A 17633-nucleotide genomic window follows, 5' to 3' on the forward strand; every position below is an offset into this window, starting at 1 on the left:
TTATTTTTTATTTATCCCATTACTAACTTAATTAAAGTAACTATAACTCACGAGTTATTTTTATTTATCCCATTACTAATTTGTTTTAAAGTAACTACAACTCATGAGTTATATTTACTTATCCCATTACTATTTGTTTAAAGTGACAATAACTCATGAGTCATAGTTACTTATACCATTACTAATTTCTTTAAAGTAACTACAACTCATTACTTTTTAAAAATAATTTGCCCAACACAGCTGAGTACTTGTATCCATCTTCACAATTAACAATACAATTAATCAGACGAGGACGTCTCACAGGTTGGCAGCTGCAGGCTTTCAACTGGCAGGTAGTCAACCGGCAGCCGCACATAAATGGTTCTCGTCAAACACCAGTATCAGCATCAAGATGGACAGATAGGTCGTTTGTCTCCAAGAGTGACTAGGTGACGTCAGGATGCTGGACGACAGGGCAGAATTAATAAACGTAAAAGACTAAGATGTGTGAAAGAGAGTCCATGTTTAAAGTCTTTTATCTCCCATGAAGCCCAGCAGCCGGAAGTCACTGCAACACTGTTGATGCAGACATTGGTGTGTTAAAGCTATTTGTTAAGCAATTAGACTGAATGTAACAATAATATCCAACAAGTGTTTGACAAGAACTATTTAGGGCTGCTGTGTGTTTACAACCCATGAAGTGTCTTTGTCTTAAACCACACACTAACAATTTGTTGCTATACGTATATACCACACATGCCCTGCAAAGACATGTTTGTCTAAAAGTATGGAGCAAATTTCAAGGTGACTGAAATTTCAAGTCTCATTTTGGGGTTTAATAACGACATTACCATGTGGTGTAGTTGACAGATAAATAATAGTATAGTGACAGTAGGGATGTATGTTTCGCCAGATTGTCATCCCTTTTTGCGTTTCAAGAGTGTCATTGTTTTTTCACATGCCTGTAAATCAATTCATTTAAAGTCATTGGATTAATTGTAATTGTTTGAGAAACATATACAATTGTTTGAAAATGTATATAACTTATATATAACAAGATTACAAGTAACTTAGGGCTGTAAATAAAAACTATTTTCTTAGTTGATTAATGCCTCGCATCGGTTTATAGAAATCCAAATCAATGCCAACACAGAGGTTTGTTCACAACATGTGAGAAAAAAGTCAGATGTGGCTGATCTTGTTTTGCCTAATAAACAACGCTTTAATGGATGACATTTGAGAGATTGAAATCAGAGGAGATTTATGTTTTTACACAAAAAATAATAATCGAATAACAAAATAGTTGGATAATCAATGAATCATTGATTTATCAATAATTGTTGCAGCTTTAAAGTGATCCAAAACTTTTGAGCGGTATTGTATGTTAACACACTGTTTAAAAATAAAATTTCCCGGCCTTTATGTATATTTTTGGCTTGGAAGCCTGGAAAAACTAACTGGCTGCTTGATTTTGACGATCAGGTCAAACGTACTACCGTTAAAAACTTGTGGCTTATAGTGGTGTGGCTAATCTACGACTCAATTCTAATTCCATGATATCTCCTTTACTACAGAAGTACTACTAATTGTTTTTTTACTTATTTTACTTATTTAAAGATTGAAGCGTTTATGAAAATAAGAAGTATGAGTGGAGTTGGCCTTAGTGTTCAATTAGAAATACACATGCACAAAGTCTCTGGTAGTTTCCACTCTGAATTAAATGTTGCTAATTGTATGAAAGTACCCCCCCCATATCTCCTCACCTCCACCTTGTTATGTTTCACCTCATTATGTTTCACGACAATGTGATACATCTTTCTCAAGAAAAACTGTAAAGGTTTTGAGGTATTAGACGCAATATACCTCAACACCTCTTTATCAGCTTGTTCGCTCGCCGTCTTCACCTTCAACAGAATATTTGGACAGTAGCAGACAGACAGCTGTGTAAACAGGGTGCTTATGAAGGGAGCGTCTTTGCGTTTCATAGGCATCAACATATTTCCTGGTACTGAGTTTACTGGTATTATTGGCAGGGGGTGCCTTGCTCTACCAGAGAGTCAGAGTTCAATCGACATGTGTGAAGATCGGGCTTGTTCTGATGTCAAACCTACAGAGACCTTCAACAAGGCTTGAGAGATGCATTTGGATTCATGAAGTATGTTACCGAGTTGCCTAGACAAGGTGACCTGAGATCTTAGGAACCTGAAACGTCGCTGTCTGTTAGCCAGCCTCGGGCCATGTGATGAGACTGATGAGACCTGATTTTTGCTGTTTTTTATGTGTGCACTTATTTATGATTTATGTGGCTTTTATACACACAAGCATGTTGATTTGGTTGATGGTCACAGAGTCATGGCAGAGTCATTCAAAAAGATTTTAGTATTTGTATCGTATAAACCAGAGTCTATCCTATCCTAGGGACATGTCGTCGCTACATGTTGAAAGAATGTAGGAATGAGGGATTTCTCTACATGACAAGAATCAGCAGAGGATGCCAGTACAGTAATTCAGGCCCAACTAGTATGGTGCAAGTGAAAGGTCTATTGCAACAACATATAACGCTAATAGTTGGGTTGCACTTGACGTCACGTCCGGTTGCAGTCGTTGCATGCTCAAGCAGACGGGCGCAAAACAAGCAGAGTTATATTGGGACAGGAAATGAGGAGTGGGCTGTTCTAGCAAATGGGAATCTGTGGACATTTTGGGAACATTTGTTGCCGAGTTCTGCAGATAGTAGTCCATCATCAAAACAAAAAAGTTCCAAAAACAAACAAACAAAAAAATCTTTGAGGAAGGTGGCTACTGAACTTTTGCAGAAAAAAGCTAAATTCATACGAAAACCAAAGTTAAAATATTGTTGGAAGTTGAAAATGCAGAGAGTTATATAAAAAACAGAAAGCATTTATTTCAGTCACAGCAGGTGAATTTTTGGCTAAAAAGTTACTGAATCGATTCAAAATTACTGAGTCGTTTTGCATGGTATAGTTTTAAAATGAACCAATATCGTATCGGCAACCACGAATCGTGATAGAAATTGTTACACCACTACAAATGACTTGAAAATATCACGGCATGCATCAACATTCCGTTAAATAGCGTACTTACCCATGCACCAATGAGTCTAACATTTTCTTTGGGCCACCAGACAGACGTGATCGAAAGTCAGTGTTTTGCAAGTCTCTCGTCTTTAATCAATACAAGACAGCCCATACCTATTTTTCCTACTAAAAAGTTGCCAACAGTGGCTTATTTTATAAAAGCAGAGACCTGTGGCGTAACTGTCCGAGCACAAAACAACAGTCGACTGCTGATGACATCATAGATGGGGCAAAAGAGCCAGGGGACAATGGCATCCCGTGCTAACAGCCTGGGATGTTTTGTAGTACAGCGTATTGTTAACACAACAAGACTTGCGCCATATTGTACGCAAACCATGTACGAATTTTAACATTTTTGTATACATTTTCAACATAAACTGAAAGGTATGCTCACCGAGGTTCCGCTGTGTATCTTTCTGCAAGACTCTTGTTGGATGGTGTATGAATTGTTGTCAAAAATGTTCCGATATTAGAAACGGAGTTGTCATATAATGATTATTTGGGGTCATTGTTGGTACGTATTAAAACGGGGTTAGATGCTATCGTCACACATACCTTTAATGGTGGCATTGTGTGGTGAGTTCGGGTCCTCCTGTGTGGATGCTTTGTTGTGATCCAGCACAGTGCTGAAGCACCTGCCATGTGTCTCCTTGGACACAACAACTGATTAAAAGTGATGGCTTTGGTGCGTGAGGCTGTTCCAGTGATCAGAGCACCAATCTATTCTTCAGCGGCGTGTATTGTCTCTCACACTGGGCTGCCTAAGTGCCTCCAGGGCCTTTCTCTCCTGGAACTGGCTCTGGATGTGAATCATTACAAAGGAAATGCCCGTAACACAAGAAGGAAGATGCGAAGGGGAGGATGTGGCACTGAGGATTCTGGCAGTGGAGGGGATGTTTGTCATGTTAGATCAATCAAGCTTCATCGTAATCTGATGTGGAGACATTGCATCCTTGATAAAACATGTTCAAATTCAAAAGTTGTCTATCCGCAATAGTGAGCATGGTGTATTTTCCATCCCATTAGCAGGTTTTTTTTTTCTACACAGAAAAGCGTCAAGTTAATGGAGCCACAGACATCGAAAATTAGCAGAGAAATGAATTGCAGCACCAAAGTGAGGTCAATTTGCACAGATAAATCCATGAAAAAGAGCGGCGTGCATCATTGGAACTGCTCTGCTGGCGCTGATGAGCAGGTTAATTGCCCATTTTGTTTACCCTCAGAAACACGCCTGAAACCAATTCTCCCCAGATGCACATTTGGATAACTACATCGGGAAAAAAAAGTGGATCATTTTAATTTAAAGATCCAGTCAGACTGCAAATAAAGACATTACATGCTCCCAAAAAAAGCAGTTTGGAGATTTTGAGTGGCAGCCTTTCTTGTCAACTGGACTTGCTTGAAAGAGATTCTATCATGGACATGAAAATGCTGCTTTAGCATTCGCCCGCGGCACAGAACCCATCACAGCAAGCCGGGGGCTGCTTGCCGCTAAGGCATTTGAACGGCATCTTTTCAGAAGATCCAGATGTCACTGGTTGCTTAATAACCTTCTACAGGCTAGTTCTGGTCACTGTAGCAATTACCTTTATGTCAGGCCTCCAAAAGATATGTCCACCCACGGGACAAGCAGACAGCCGGCTGCGTGGCGCTCATTACGGATGGATGTCGAGGCTGATCCATCCTCGGTGTGTGGCGGACTCCTGCCAGAATTCAAGTTTAAACAGAAGCTGTGGGTACTACTGATTAAAACAGTCAAATATCACACACACTACATGCTAGTACACCTAGGGCAACAGAATATTCATACTGTACATTATAACTACACAAACATGTGGATTAAGTATAAATTCATATGTCACATTATTACAAAAATAGTTGAGAACTACATTGAAACCAAAGTCTCTATTGAATATTTGTAGCAGGAGGAAAATTGAACTTGAATACCACTTTACTTACGTATTTACTCCCTCGTTTATTGCGATTAATTGGTTTCAGACCTCACTGTGATAAGTGAATTTCCACAAAGTAGGATTCCGAATTTATGAATTGAATATTTTTATAATTAGAGCATAAAAAAACCTGTTTACAACCTTCTTTGTTAGAGCTCTTCTGACATGAAATAACACCCCTATAGTCACCTTTACACTTGTATCACCCAATATAGAAGACACAATAAGAGAAAATAAGCCTTTCAATATAATAATAAGCCATTCTGGTGCTAGTGGAGTGAGTGGAGCGAGTGGAGTGAGTGGAATGACGTCAGGGGTTCGGAGTTGAGTTTTAGATTGCCGTGGGTTGCAGTCAAAACAGTATCCAGTGTTAGGGATTATTGTGTTTGTTGTGAGATCATTCAGGTCTGCAAAAAAAGCCTGTTATTTTGGTGATCAAGCCTGGGGTTTGTGTGTTCCAACACACATTACAGCTAGTGACCAGTGTAGAATACTACATAGCTTCACAACATCTTTGAATACACACACTGAGATATTTGTATTGTAAATTTACCCATTTTATGCTTGAAAGTGCTTATTTTAGGCCAAAAGTATGTACAGTTTGGTAAAATATTCATATTTTTTCAACCAACAACCAACATAGAACAGAAATGGTGTCCGTCAGGTCAATGTCAATATTCTGTGTGGAAAGTCTGCATCAACAATAAGTAACATTACTGTCACATAGTGTCCAGTGTGGAATACCAAATATCATTCATAGCATCATAGAATGTATCTTCTGAATGCCTTATACTGTAATTGCATTGTAGTTCATTTAGACATTTTTATGCTTAAAAAAAAATTTAATTTGGGGGAAAAAAATACACACGTGTTCCCTGGTTTATCGTTTATATTTCATTTTAATGATCAACCTACTAGTTTGGAAACAAGAAATTATTAAGTGGACTCACGTGTGACCGTGCATTGTCATGGCGACATTTGGCTGTAGCGTTTTTGTATCCTTGTTAAAATAGTTAATGGTGCCCTATAGCCGGTTAACCTCTTTTTCTTCTATTGTTTACTAGCAGTAAGCAAGCAGTCATGCTGTTAGCTAGTTTTCTAGCCCCCATTCACCACAACAGAACGAATGAGATTGGCTGTAGACCATTGTCACTCAATCAATCAGGACGACATCTTTATTCCAGCTGCACACGTCAACACTCACATGAGTATACATGAGTAAACATTGTAACATGTACAACATACATGTGCGACTGTATGCTCTCTCCTTATGCTTCAGTGATCATGTTTTTTTCAGTCAGCGTTGTGATTTCGCACTTGGTGTGATGGTCCTTGTGGAACTCAAATGAAAAAAGCACCTGACAGGTGACGTTGGGAACACTGAAGTGGGTTGGACTACAAGGTGTTAAGTGTGTAGACCACTTAATGTGTTCTTCCAATCCCGCTTGCACTTCCATATTACTGTAGGTGTATTATCATTCATAGTAGAAATGCCAAAGTTCAGTCTGATTGGCTGCCCTGTTCTTGCGAGACAGATTTTTATTTTTAGATATTTTTTTTATCTTATTTATTTATTCTTAATGTGATTTTGAGTGATGCACAGACTGTTGTGCACTTGGTTGTTACAATGACAATAAAGGACTATTCTATTCTATTCTCTAAACAGGAAATATTGTCACTTGACATCCAGAAAATATGTAAATATGTATAATTAATATCACACAGGCATATCTGCATATTACCACATGCTGACTGTACAAATAAATATTTTCTACAATTTCACATTTTGTTCGTCTATCACACACACACATACAGTATATGATGATATGATGACAGTGTCCCAATTATGGCACAGTTAATGTACTCTTGTGTGTAGATTCCCAATGCAGTTGTTGATATATGATGTGTAATTATTTGTTCGTCACTATTGTTAATTATGCATGGACTGGTGAATGAGCGTGCCAGGCCTCGGCAGGCTTCCGTGCGCGATGCAGCGGGAGGGAGCGGATATTGGCAATGTTTGCCGCTCGTCTCTGCCTTGCACTGTTCAAAATGAGCTCTGCCGGTTTCAAGCTCTATGAGGCTACACTTATTATCATAATAATGTCTTATTTCAAGTCGCCCTGAAACGCCGCTAGCACGGCAGCACAGATTAAGAAATCTTAATTAAGCTTTTGTAGAGTCTCCTTCATGAGACCTTGCCTCATATTTCCACTGTTTTCTTGAGTTTCTCTCTTCTCAGTTTTTTTTTTTTTCATGCCTCAGTTTTTAAACCACGTGTGCCTAAATGAGCGAGGTGTGTGTGAGTGTGTGTGTTGTGACAGTGAGCGAGCAGGAAAGCTGATGTGTCAGTGGAGGATTTCAGGTTCTCAGTGCTTCATCTGTCTCGGGGCATTTAAGTAGATATTTCCTCTCCTCATCCCAATGTTGCCACTGCAATTTCCCCACTTGTTCATCATACTTAAACTTCTGGCTCTCATTTGCATTATAAACATCTCATGCAAAGCTTACCTGGGAGAGAGAGAACATTTGGTTACACCACTGGAGTTTTCACAACGGGACAAACTGTACTTGGTGGTTATAGAATATCTTTCTTTGTATGTTCAATACCCCCTTTCCTGTAAGACGACATAAAGTCAAACTATTAGACGATATTAGTCTTAGTGCATCAGGTTACATTCGGGTACCACCAGAAAGTGGTGAAAAAGCTGCAAGTCATTTATATAAAGATAGATTTCTCACATCATTAGGGTTTTATTCCCATAATATTTTGACTTTATTTTTGAAACATTATAATTTTTTTGCAACCTAATTTTCAAAATATTACTTGTTACTTGCTTGTTTTTTTGTTTTTCATATTACTTTTTTAAAATAAGCTCTTTCTTCAATATGTCAACTTTATGCAACTAAAATTATATTTTTCCTCATAATGTCACAACAGAAAATTACAAAAAAATCCAATTCCTATTAATATTTAAACTTATATTTATTAAGGTGCTGATTTTTCCATTTTTGCTGGGGTTTTTTGTGTGTTTTCTTTAAAAAAAAATTTACAATATGTTAAAGTCGATGTGTGTGTGATAATAGGTCTACTTTTATAGATAACTAAGGAAATAAACAAAGAATATTCACATTTGAGAGGCTGAAATCAGAGGATTTTAACATTTTTAAATCCAAAACTATTACTGTAATCCCCAATTAGTTGTTTGTGAATTGGATAGTTAATGACTACTGCAGCTTCTAGTACTCACCACTAATGAAGGATAATGGAAAGTGATAGACAAACAGGTAGGATCGCTATACCAGTTATATACAAGTTTCATGTTTGCATCTCAGAGCAACCATGTTGTGTTCAAGGACCACCTGAACAATGTGTGAATCTTCAGCGCTTGACGGAAAAAGATATCAGTGAAGCTTGAAGACAAAAATGTGCTAAAATTTTTATTGTGGACCAGTCCAGGGTGCACCCCGCCTCTAAGTGGCATAGAAAACGGATGGATGGACGGATGAATGGATGGATGAATTGTGGTACATGCATGCTGTAAATTTGACCTGTATTACCACGTATTTATAAATGACTACCAACTTTGAATGAATGAGATGTGGTTTCTGTAGAATAAGAAGACTGTTTTTGGAGAAAATAAGTATCATCTGTCCAATAGGGTCATCGGTATGCTGGAGCCTATCCCAGCTGTCTTTGGGCGAGAGGCGGGGTACACCCTGGACTGGTTGCTTTCACACTATTTCTATGGCCAATGTGCTTCTCATTATCTTTGTGTTCCGATTCCATGCTTGTATTGGATGTCAAGTGGCCATAATGTCATTATGTTAAATTGTAATGAAGTGTAATTAGTAACCAATAGTTGTAATGATGCACTTGTACTGTAAGTATGGGTTAGGAAGTGTTTATGTAACTCAAGCACACAGGCCTACTTAGTTAGTTTAGCACACGTGCACTTCATTTATGCTTACAGCAAAATGGTAATTATTCCGAAAGTAGTGCGCAGCGGCTCAGCAAGAATTCAAACAGCCGTTGCTTGCTTGCTTTCAACATCTGCTTCTCGCAGTGATCCCCGCAACCGGGCCCGGGGAAAGCCGGCGCTAATTACTAATAAAACTAGCTAAGCTTATTGCGGTGAATTATTAACGCTTTATCTGAAGTGGACCAGGAACGGCTCCTGAGGCTAAACAGCTTTGAGGCACAAGGAGGATCACAGTTCATTGCTGTGTCTCTGGATTAACACTTTGGCGGATACTTTAGCAGATGATAAGCCGATTTTATTGTCGGCCACCATATCGAGTCAAGGTTCAAATTAAGCCACATCAAAGAATGGTGGCCGTCTGCTTTGACATGGATTTGAATCTAGCAGTATTTCTTCATTTCTTTCACCAAACCGCATCTGGATGTGACTGTACTGGAATTATCTGAAGCATCTTTGAACAGATGAATCGGGTTCTTGCTTAAAATAATATGTACGTATATATTTAGGGTCAGTGTGAATGGTCGTTTGTCTATACGGCACGTATAGACAAACGACTTGGCTGGCGACCAGTCCAGGGTGTACCCCGCCTCTCGCCCGAAGACAGCTGGGATAGGCTCCAGCACCCCCCGCGACACTCGTGAGGAAAAAGCAGTAGAAAATGAATGAATCTTTGAACAGATGAATCGGGTTCCTGCTTAAAAGAATATGTACGTATATATTTAGGTTCAGTGTGAATGGTTGTTTGTCTATATGTGCCCTGTGATTGGCTGGCGACCAGTCCAGGGTGTACCCCGCCTCTCGCCCGAAGACAGCTGGATTAGACTCCAGCACCCCCTGCGACCCTTGTGAGGAAATGCGTTAGAAAATGAATGAATGAATGAATGAATGATATTTAGGGTCACCACCAATCAGTAAGGTTCTTCTATACATGATCATTCTAACTGTGGCCAATAAAAATGCTGTGCGTGTTTGTCAGGACTTTTCATGTAACAATATCAACTTTGACGACCTTTGCCTATACAGTAATCCCTCATTTATTGTGGCTAATCCATCCCAGAACTGACTATGCTAGGTTACGACTTTTTAAATATGGTTTGTACCATTATTAGAGCCCTCTAGATATTTCACCACACACCTTTACGTCCGTATTACCAATATAGTAGAGTCCTGCATTCCTGATGTGTTTTCTAAAGAACCACGGAAGTTAAAGAGAGGTTAGAAGAGTTGTTGTGAGGTGTCTCATGACAGTTTAAGTGACTTTCACTTTGCCTTATTTGAAGCCAACTGGAGACACTGTGTGTGTGTGTGTCTTTGCGCCAGTGGATTGACAATATTTGCATAATTGTCAATGTGTGCCACTGACTAGTTGTGTGTGTGCTGTGTTTTCTCTGAAGGTCTCCGCCAGGAAAGTACGCGGGGGAGCCACAGAGCTCATCGAGTGGGGGGACGGCGCACACGAACAGACGTCTCCCACCGGGGCTAGTCCGCGGATCCTCAACCCCTTGCGCCTGTTTGCAAGGGCCTCCCCGGGGTTCAAGAGCAACGTGAGGGAAATGTCATATTTACAGAACATGGAGGACTTCTGGGACTGGTTATCCAACCAGACAGATGTTCAGGATCCCCAGGCCAGAACTAAACGCAGGCCCATCGTCAAGACCGGCAAGTTCAAAAAGATGTTCGGATGGGGCGACTTCCACTCCAACATCAAGACGGTCAAACTCAATCTGCTGATCACAGGCAAGATCGTGGACCACGGCAACGGCACCTTTAGCGTTTACTTCCGCCACAACTCCACGGGTCTGGGCAACGTGTCAGTGAGCCTGGTGCCGCCCTCCAAGGTGGTGGAGTTCGAGATGGCGCAGCAGTCCACGCTGGAGACCAAAGACACCAAATCTTTCAACTGCCGAATCGAATACGAGAAAACGGACCGCAACAAGAAGACGGCACTGTGTAGCTTCGACCCGTCCAAGGTGTGCTACCAGGAGCAGACGCAGAGTCACGTGTCCTGGCTCTGCTCCAAGCCCTTCAAGGTCATATGCATCTATATAGCCTTCTACAGCGTGGACTATAAACTGGTGCAAAAGGTTTGTCCCGACTACAACTACCATAGCGACACACCTTACTCCTCCACAGGATGACCGCTGAGACTTTTGTTTGACCTTTAAATCACCGTCATTCGAACCTCTAAACTCCTTTCTCCTCCACTCAGCCAACCAGACCCTGAGGTGCAGCGCACCCTAAAATGGTTGTCAGATACTTTAACATGTTCTCACCAGAGTTTAAGCCCTGCTTCAGCCCAGTAAGTTTTTTCAATGTACCAGGCCACTTTTCATCAGGGTACAATAGAATGCGGTAGATGCTGGCTTATCACGGGGGTGACAATACAGGTCCACCACCAAATGGCAAAAATTGATACACCCATAAAAATGTCGATTTTTGACACACGGCTCTCTCCTTCCCATCCAAACCCTCCTGCTTGCTTGACGTTGCCTTTCCGATGATAACAGTAAAGAATCAAAGTGACCGACCTTCTCCTCTCTCTTCAATTGCTGTTGTAAACTTGCAACATTTTCCAGGTTTAAGCCATAAACACACTTATTCAACAGTCTAAAATACATCATTACTCAAAAACTAATGACTGGTGATGCAAGGTGATTGCTGAACAGATGGAATGGGCACCATAGTGTAGCCTTTAGTCTGGTCGTCAGGCTAAGGCCAAGGCTAGCGGCTACAGGCTAGCGAAAGTGCTTCTCCGGGCAATCGACGTTTATCATCATATATTAACTTGAGTTCACGCCAGACTGACTGCTAGTGTGGTGCAGCACGCAACTACAGTGTGGTGTGTTCAAGGACCACCAAAGTAAGTGCAATATCTCTCAACATTTGCCGGAAAAAAAAATTAGTGGAGCACAAAGACATGTAAAAATTGTGGGCTCCTTTAACAGTGGTAAATGTATGCTATCCCTTTTTTAAGAAATTCTATTTTCAGGGATAAAAAAAAAATAAGTGCAATATTGTATGAAAACCAAGACTGTGTAGAAAAACCGAGGCAAAATTTACGAAAAAAAAACCCATACCAAAACTGGTATGTTTGTTTCACCACATTTTATACAGTTTATAAATTCCCTTCCAACTTGAAAATGTAGAGTTTTTTTCAAATCAATTATAATAAATAACCATATATCCATGAAAAGTTGTACAACCCTAATTGGCATTATACACTCGATTCCTGCACTTTTGTGATTCAGCATTGACGGCACGGCATTTTTTTGTTTAAAACAATATAATAAAAGTAAAACAAAATACATCTCATTCACCATAAGTTCATAATAATTGATAAACGTGATAATACGGGTACAATGCTTCAATAATGATGTTTTTTTGTCAAGCGTTCAGATTTTGCACTTTGCTAGGCGGTTCTTGAACGCATCAGAGTTGCTGTAAGACAATTGTTCTGTAACTGAGTTGAATGACAATGACAACAGTCGCTTTTATTCTTTACTTATATAATTAGAGGATAACATCAAGCTCGCAGGAAGGTTCGGAGGGGGAGGAACGAGCTATGTGTCAAAAGTCAATCGTTTTATGGCAACCTCAATAACATTTTGCTCTTTGCTGGCTGCCCAGGGAGGGAACCGCCATAAAAAGTAACTTACAGATCTACTGTATTGTGTTATTTATAGTTAAGATTTTTCAAACAATCCAAAAACGAATAGTATTATTAGTAATCGAGTTTGGCTGTGGATTGACAGCTTGAGAATAGCTTTCCCCATCCGCCCCCAGCAAAGCGCTGCTAATTAATATGTTGCCCAGATGTTGCTTTGAAGGCGCGGCCACATGCCAGCAAGTTGGAGGTGAAAAGGATTCCCTCCCCGCCTTCTAAGCGAGCCAAACGTGGCTCTGCGTGCGCTTGCATTTATTCTTACCTTTTCATTGAGCACAATAACGATGATTTTCAAAAGCTTTGACCGATGGCTGTCTGGATAATAGACGCACCGTGACAGCCGTTGTCCAATGAGCCGAATGAAAGTCAAATGACGGATTGACGCGAGCATGAAGCGAGAAAAGGAGCCGAGTTGAAGAGAATAACGGAGAATCATTAACATCACCGGCTCCTGCTTGCCAAATGTCTAATTGTAGTCTTAATTCTTCACCATCATCACTATCATCATTATAGTGCACGTGTGCGTGGTAAAAGCGGTCTGTCCGCCCGATGAACATGAAGGCATCACGTGGCGTTCAAGTGTCAGGAGAGGAGACAATAATCAGCACTTTGTCAGCCGCCCTGACATCACCTGGGAAATGTCATGTTGGGAAGTCTTTCCATGCGAGACATAAAACACATCTGGAGATGGAAGGAGGACGTGTCGGTGGAACATCTGGTCTTATAGTCAAGTGTGGAACGTGCTTTGACTGTTCAGCACGGTTAAAGGCCATATGTCAACTGACTCCATCCGACTGTGTGCCGTGTATTTTACACATCATGTAAATGATCCTTATATGCTCACTTACTTATATTCACACATTATTTCATTAGTTCAAGTACACATCAATACTTAGGTACATTAGATGGACTTTTTCTTGACTTTACCGGAGAAAACAGGAGATAAACTTTAAACAAGTTTTTAGGTATATTAAATTAAAACATGTATTGGATGGAGCAAACTTTACTTTTTAGTTATATTAGAAATAAAATAAAAATACATATTCTACAAAGTCATACATATTTTTTTTACCCAAAAGCTCGAGTGTGTTACCTTGACACATGTCAGGGTAAAAAAAAAAATCTTCATCAAGGTGAAAACGTTACTAGACCTGTGCTTCTGAAATAGTGGACGGGTCCCTTTAGGGGGTGCGAGAGACTGGGAGTACTTTCAATGTTAGTGCAGACCTGTCAACATCCATTCATTCATATTCTACCGCTTTTCCTCACAAGGGTTGTGGGGGGTGCTGGAGCCTATCCCAGCTGTCTCGGGGCGAGAGGCGGGGTACACCCTGGACTGGTGGCCAGCCAATCACAGGGCACATATAGACAAACAACCATTCACACTCACATTCATACCTATGGACAATTTGGAGTCGCCAATTAACCTAGCATGTTTTTTGGAATGTGGGAGGAAACCGGAGTACCCGGAGAAAACATGCAAACGTGCCCGAGGAAAGGCATCTCTCCCAAGGGGGGAATTGAACCTAATTCCCAATTGTGTGGCCTACATGCTAACCACTCGACCACGACCTGTCAACATGTACAAATTTATTGTACTCAAAATCGGACGCTTCACAGCTTCACAGCTTCACAGCTTCACAGCTCTCCGTTTCACAGCTCATGACAGAAAATATATGAGAACCACTGCGTAAACTGCGAGTAAACCCGAGTTTTTTGTTGTGTTCAGGTTAAAAAAAATACTTGCATTTTTAAGTATATCAGATTGTGTACACTTCAGTTTTGAGGTATATTATAAATATTACTTTAATAAATATGAAATACATTTTTTAACCCCATCTAGTCTATCTAAATATATTTTAACATTAACACGTGAAAAAATGTATTGAATATACCTAAAAAGTTGTTTTTCTCCATCTTGATGTGTGTTAAGGTTAAAAACTTTTTAGGTATATTACATATACCTATATATAAATAAATATTGCTTTTTAAACTCCATCTAATATACCTAAATACTTCAGTTTTTTCCATCTGGTATATTAGGACTAGTACAGTATATAAATAAATATAATTTTTAAACTACAACTAATATACCATCTGGTATATTAGAAATAGTATATAAATAAATCAATATATTTTCTAAAAAAAAAAAATAAAAACTTCAGTTTTTTCATCATCTTCACGCGTTTTAAAAAATGAAATATTTAGGTGCATTAGGTTGTGTATTTTTTTAGATACATAAGAAATATAGTATAAATATATATTACATAAATTCGGAAATATTTTTAATGCCATCTAATATACCTAAAAACTTGATTTATGTTCTCATCTTGTGTGTTAAGGTACAAAATCCTCATAGTTTTAGATATGTTATAGTAAACTCAAGGTTTTAGGTGTACATGAAGGTAAAAAAAAAAAACAAACCTCCATCTAATATATCTAAAACATGAGGGTTTTTAGGCATATTACAGTAGACGGATGTAGTTTTTTTTTTCACCTGCGACATACTTCAAATAAGTGTTTAACCGTCAAGGTAAAGGAGTCCATCTAGTACACCTAAACATGTGTCAGAATATAAGAAAGTGAAGACATATTCAACAAGAAGATAAAATAAAGCTATTGGAACTACCGTAACTGTAAATGATCCTTCTAGAACGGAGGAGTGTATCATACCAAAACCCAGTCACTCTGAAATGATGTCTTTTGAGTTGTGTGTAGATGCTGTGTGTTAACGTGTCCAAAAGGAACCTCACACTGGTTATTATTTTCCAAAGAACATCAATAAGTGAACCGTTTGTTGCTCCTGGTGTTTGTATAACATGTAGATAAATGTCAAATTTACCTTTATGAGTCCCTGCTTGCTTTTTCTTGTTAATTTGTTCCAAAGGAGTACTAGTTATGTGTATAGTGTAAGTACAAATGTTCTTTTTTTGGGGGGGTGCAGTATTTGAATAACCAATAATTGAATTGTGGAAAAGAACTGCGGTTTATAAAAAGGTATTAAAGTTGATTTAAAGTTGGTGCAGCGTAGTGGTGTTCTGTACGAGAGAGTCGTTTTTTTGTTTTTTTTGTTTGCTCCCACAAGGACGTCTCAGCAGAATAAACACAGCATTTTCCGAAATGCATTTCAGTGTAGCTTTTTAATAGCCAATAAATCTGTGTCCACAGGCGTGTGTGATACCAAAGGTACACCTCAGGGAGCACATCCATTCAGCAGGGGGCCACAGGCGACAGGGGTCTTTTCTTTGGCTTCCATTACTCTTATCTGATCAGGGCCAGGTATCCACTCCCCAGCATTAAGACTCGAGGATGTCCTGCCCAAAGTGTCCGCATCCTTCACTGGTGATGCTTTTTTTATTTATTTTTTATTTTTTTAGTGCTGGCACTCGAATAAATGTCATACATGAACACACTTCACATGATGCGTTCCTGCTGTATACCGTAGCAGCTGAATGCAGGTTTGTTGACTTTTTGATTGACAGCACATATTAATTAGCAAGGATTGGTGTGCATGTTAATTTCCTCCTGCCAGCCTGTTGCTTCAATAGCACACAATAATGGAATGAGGCAGCCGTGTTTATAAAGACCTTCAACTTGTGTATCAATGTGTATCTATGACGCCATTAAAGTTATTCAGCAAAACTAGCTCCCGTCGGAGGCAACTCTCATTACGTCAATATTCAATTAAAAATGGCCAATTAACACATATTACTACATGAAACCGCAATTGACGTTGAGGTAATTTATTAAAACAATGTAAACAAGATGGGAACTTACTTTTTGTTCCGTTATTGGTGTTGCTCGGGGATTGAATGGGCGTGGCACGTCTTTGTTGTGGGGCGTCGCTGAGTGAAATTAGGTGTACGTTGAGTTGTAGTTTAAGTAGAAAAGTTCAACCCTGGAGACCAATAGAAATATTATATTTGAGTATATACATCGTATATCATATACATAGTATTATATTAAAGTATATACATGTTTCTTTATTTGATGGTTTATATATATATTGTATATCCCCCCCACACCATTGTTGGGGCACGTGAAAACATGTCCAATAATATGCCCATTCGATTTTAATTATTATGATTTTAGTTATACTATAAATATACATACATGTATTTGAGCGTTCAAAGAAAACCGCGTATAGTGTGTGTGTGTGTGTGTGTGTGTGTGAGGTTTATCACAAAATAGCACCTGGGATGCAGCAAGCAGCACTTGAATCATTTCTGCCGTCAACGAGTCACTTCCTCATGTAAGACTGCACACTTCATTTCCAGTCAGGCAAACGATGTGATGTTAGAGCACCACTGCAGCCTCAGAAACACCTTGTATGTCCTGCCACAGACAGTAAGAGGGTGGAAAGTAGAAGAGGCACCCCGAAGAAGGATTTCCAGTCGATTCCCCCTTCCCCGTGGATTATTGTCATTATGTCTTCAAACCGTTTTGCTAGCTTTAAGTTGACGTTGAGAGTAACCATAACCAACCATAACCTTCCTCTGCTCTCTTTGCTTTGCCTCTCGCACTTAATAGTCACATTGTAAAGTATAACAGGTGGAGCTACTCACCACTAATTAATGGTAATGCAAACTGGATGAACGAATGAGAGCTAGTGATGCAAAGTTCGGCTCCTTGTAGAGAACCAACTCAGTCGGTTGGGCTTCTAAAAAGAGTCAGCACTCTCCCACCGGCTCCCCCAGCGGCTTAAATGTTTGCGTGGCTCAAGTTGATTTCTTGTCAAACATGTAAAAATTTAATAGCCAATGTTTATATAGCTTTGCTATATGCTCAATATGCAACAATATGCAATCCATCTCTGTAGACTCAAAGAGACGCTTCGTTCGCAAGCAATCCATCACAGATGAAATCTGAGTCACTGTAGCCTGAAGATCTCACAGCATTATGGTGCATTTAAGGAAGGCCGAACCAAGTGAGAAATCACAAAATCATCTGTGAAGCA

At 39.5% G+C, this 17633-nt stretch overlaps 1 protein-coding gene and 1 long non-coding RNA gene across 3 annotated transcripts in view; one reads left to right on the top strand and one right to left on the bottom strand.

The window, feature by feature from the left end:
- nxph2a (neurexophilin 2a) overlaps window positions 1-17042 on the top strand; it is a 31025-nt gene extending 13983 nt beyond the window's left edge. Inside the window, exon 3 of the mRNA XM_058082219.1 lies at window positions 10407-17042. Coding sequence (XP_057938202.1) covers window positions 10407-11150 — 744 coding nt within the window. The 3' untranslated portion in view covers window positions 11151-17042. The remainder of the gene's footprint in view (window positions 1-10406) is intronic.
- Window positions 406-17222, bottom strand: LOC131135850 (uncharacterized). Of its 2 annotated transcripts, XR_009131660.1 has the most exons (5): window positions 16871-17222; window positions 16454-16574; window positions 7541-7647; window positions 4664-4780; window positions 406-442 (listed from the first exon to the last, which is right to left on the bottom strand). It is a non-coding gene; the product is annotated as an uncharacterized LOC131135850 (long non-coding RNA). The 2 variants fall into 2 exon arrangements; XR_009131659.1 differs by lacking the exons at window positions 406-442; window positions 7541-7647 and having other exon boundaries at window positions 1397-4780.
- Between the last annotated feature and the right edge of the window lie 411 nt (window positions 17223-17633).

This window comes from Doryrhamphus excisus, chromosome 9 (assembly GCF_030265055.1).
Source record: "Doryrhamphus excisus isolate RoL2022-K1 chromosome 9, RoL_Dexc_1.0, whole genome shotgun sequence".
Classification (NCBI taxonomy): Eukaryota; Metazoa; Chordata; class Actinopteri; order Syngnathiformes; family Syngnathidae; genus Doryrhamphus; species Doryrhamphus excisus.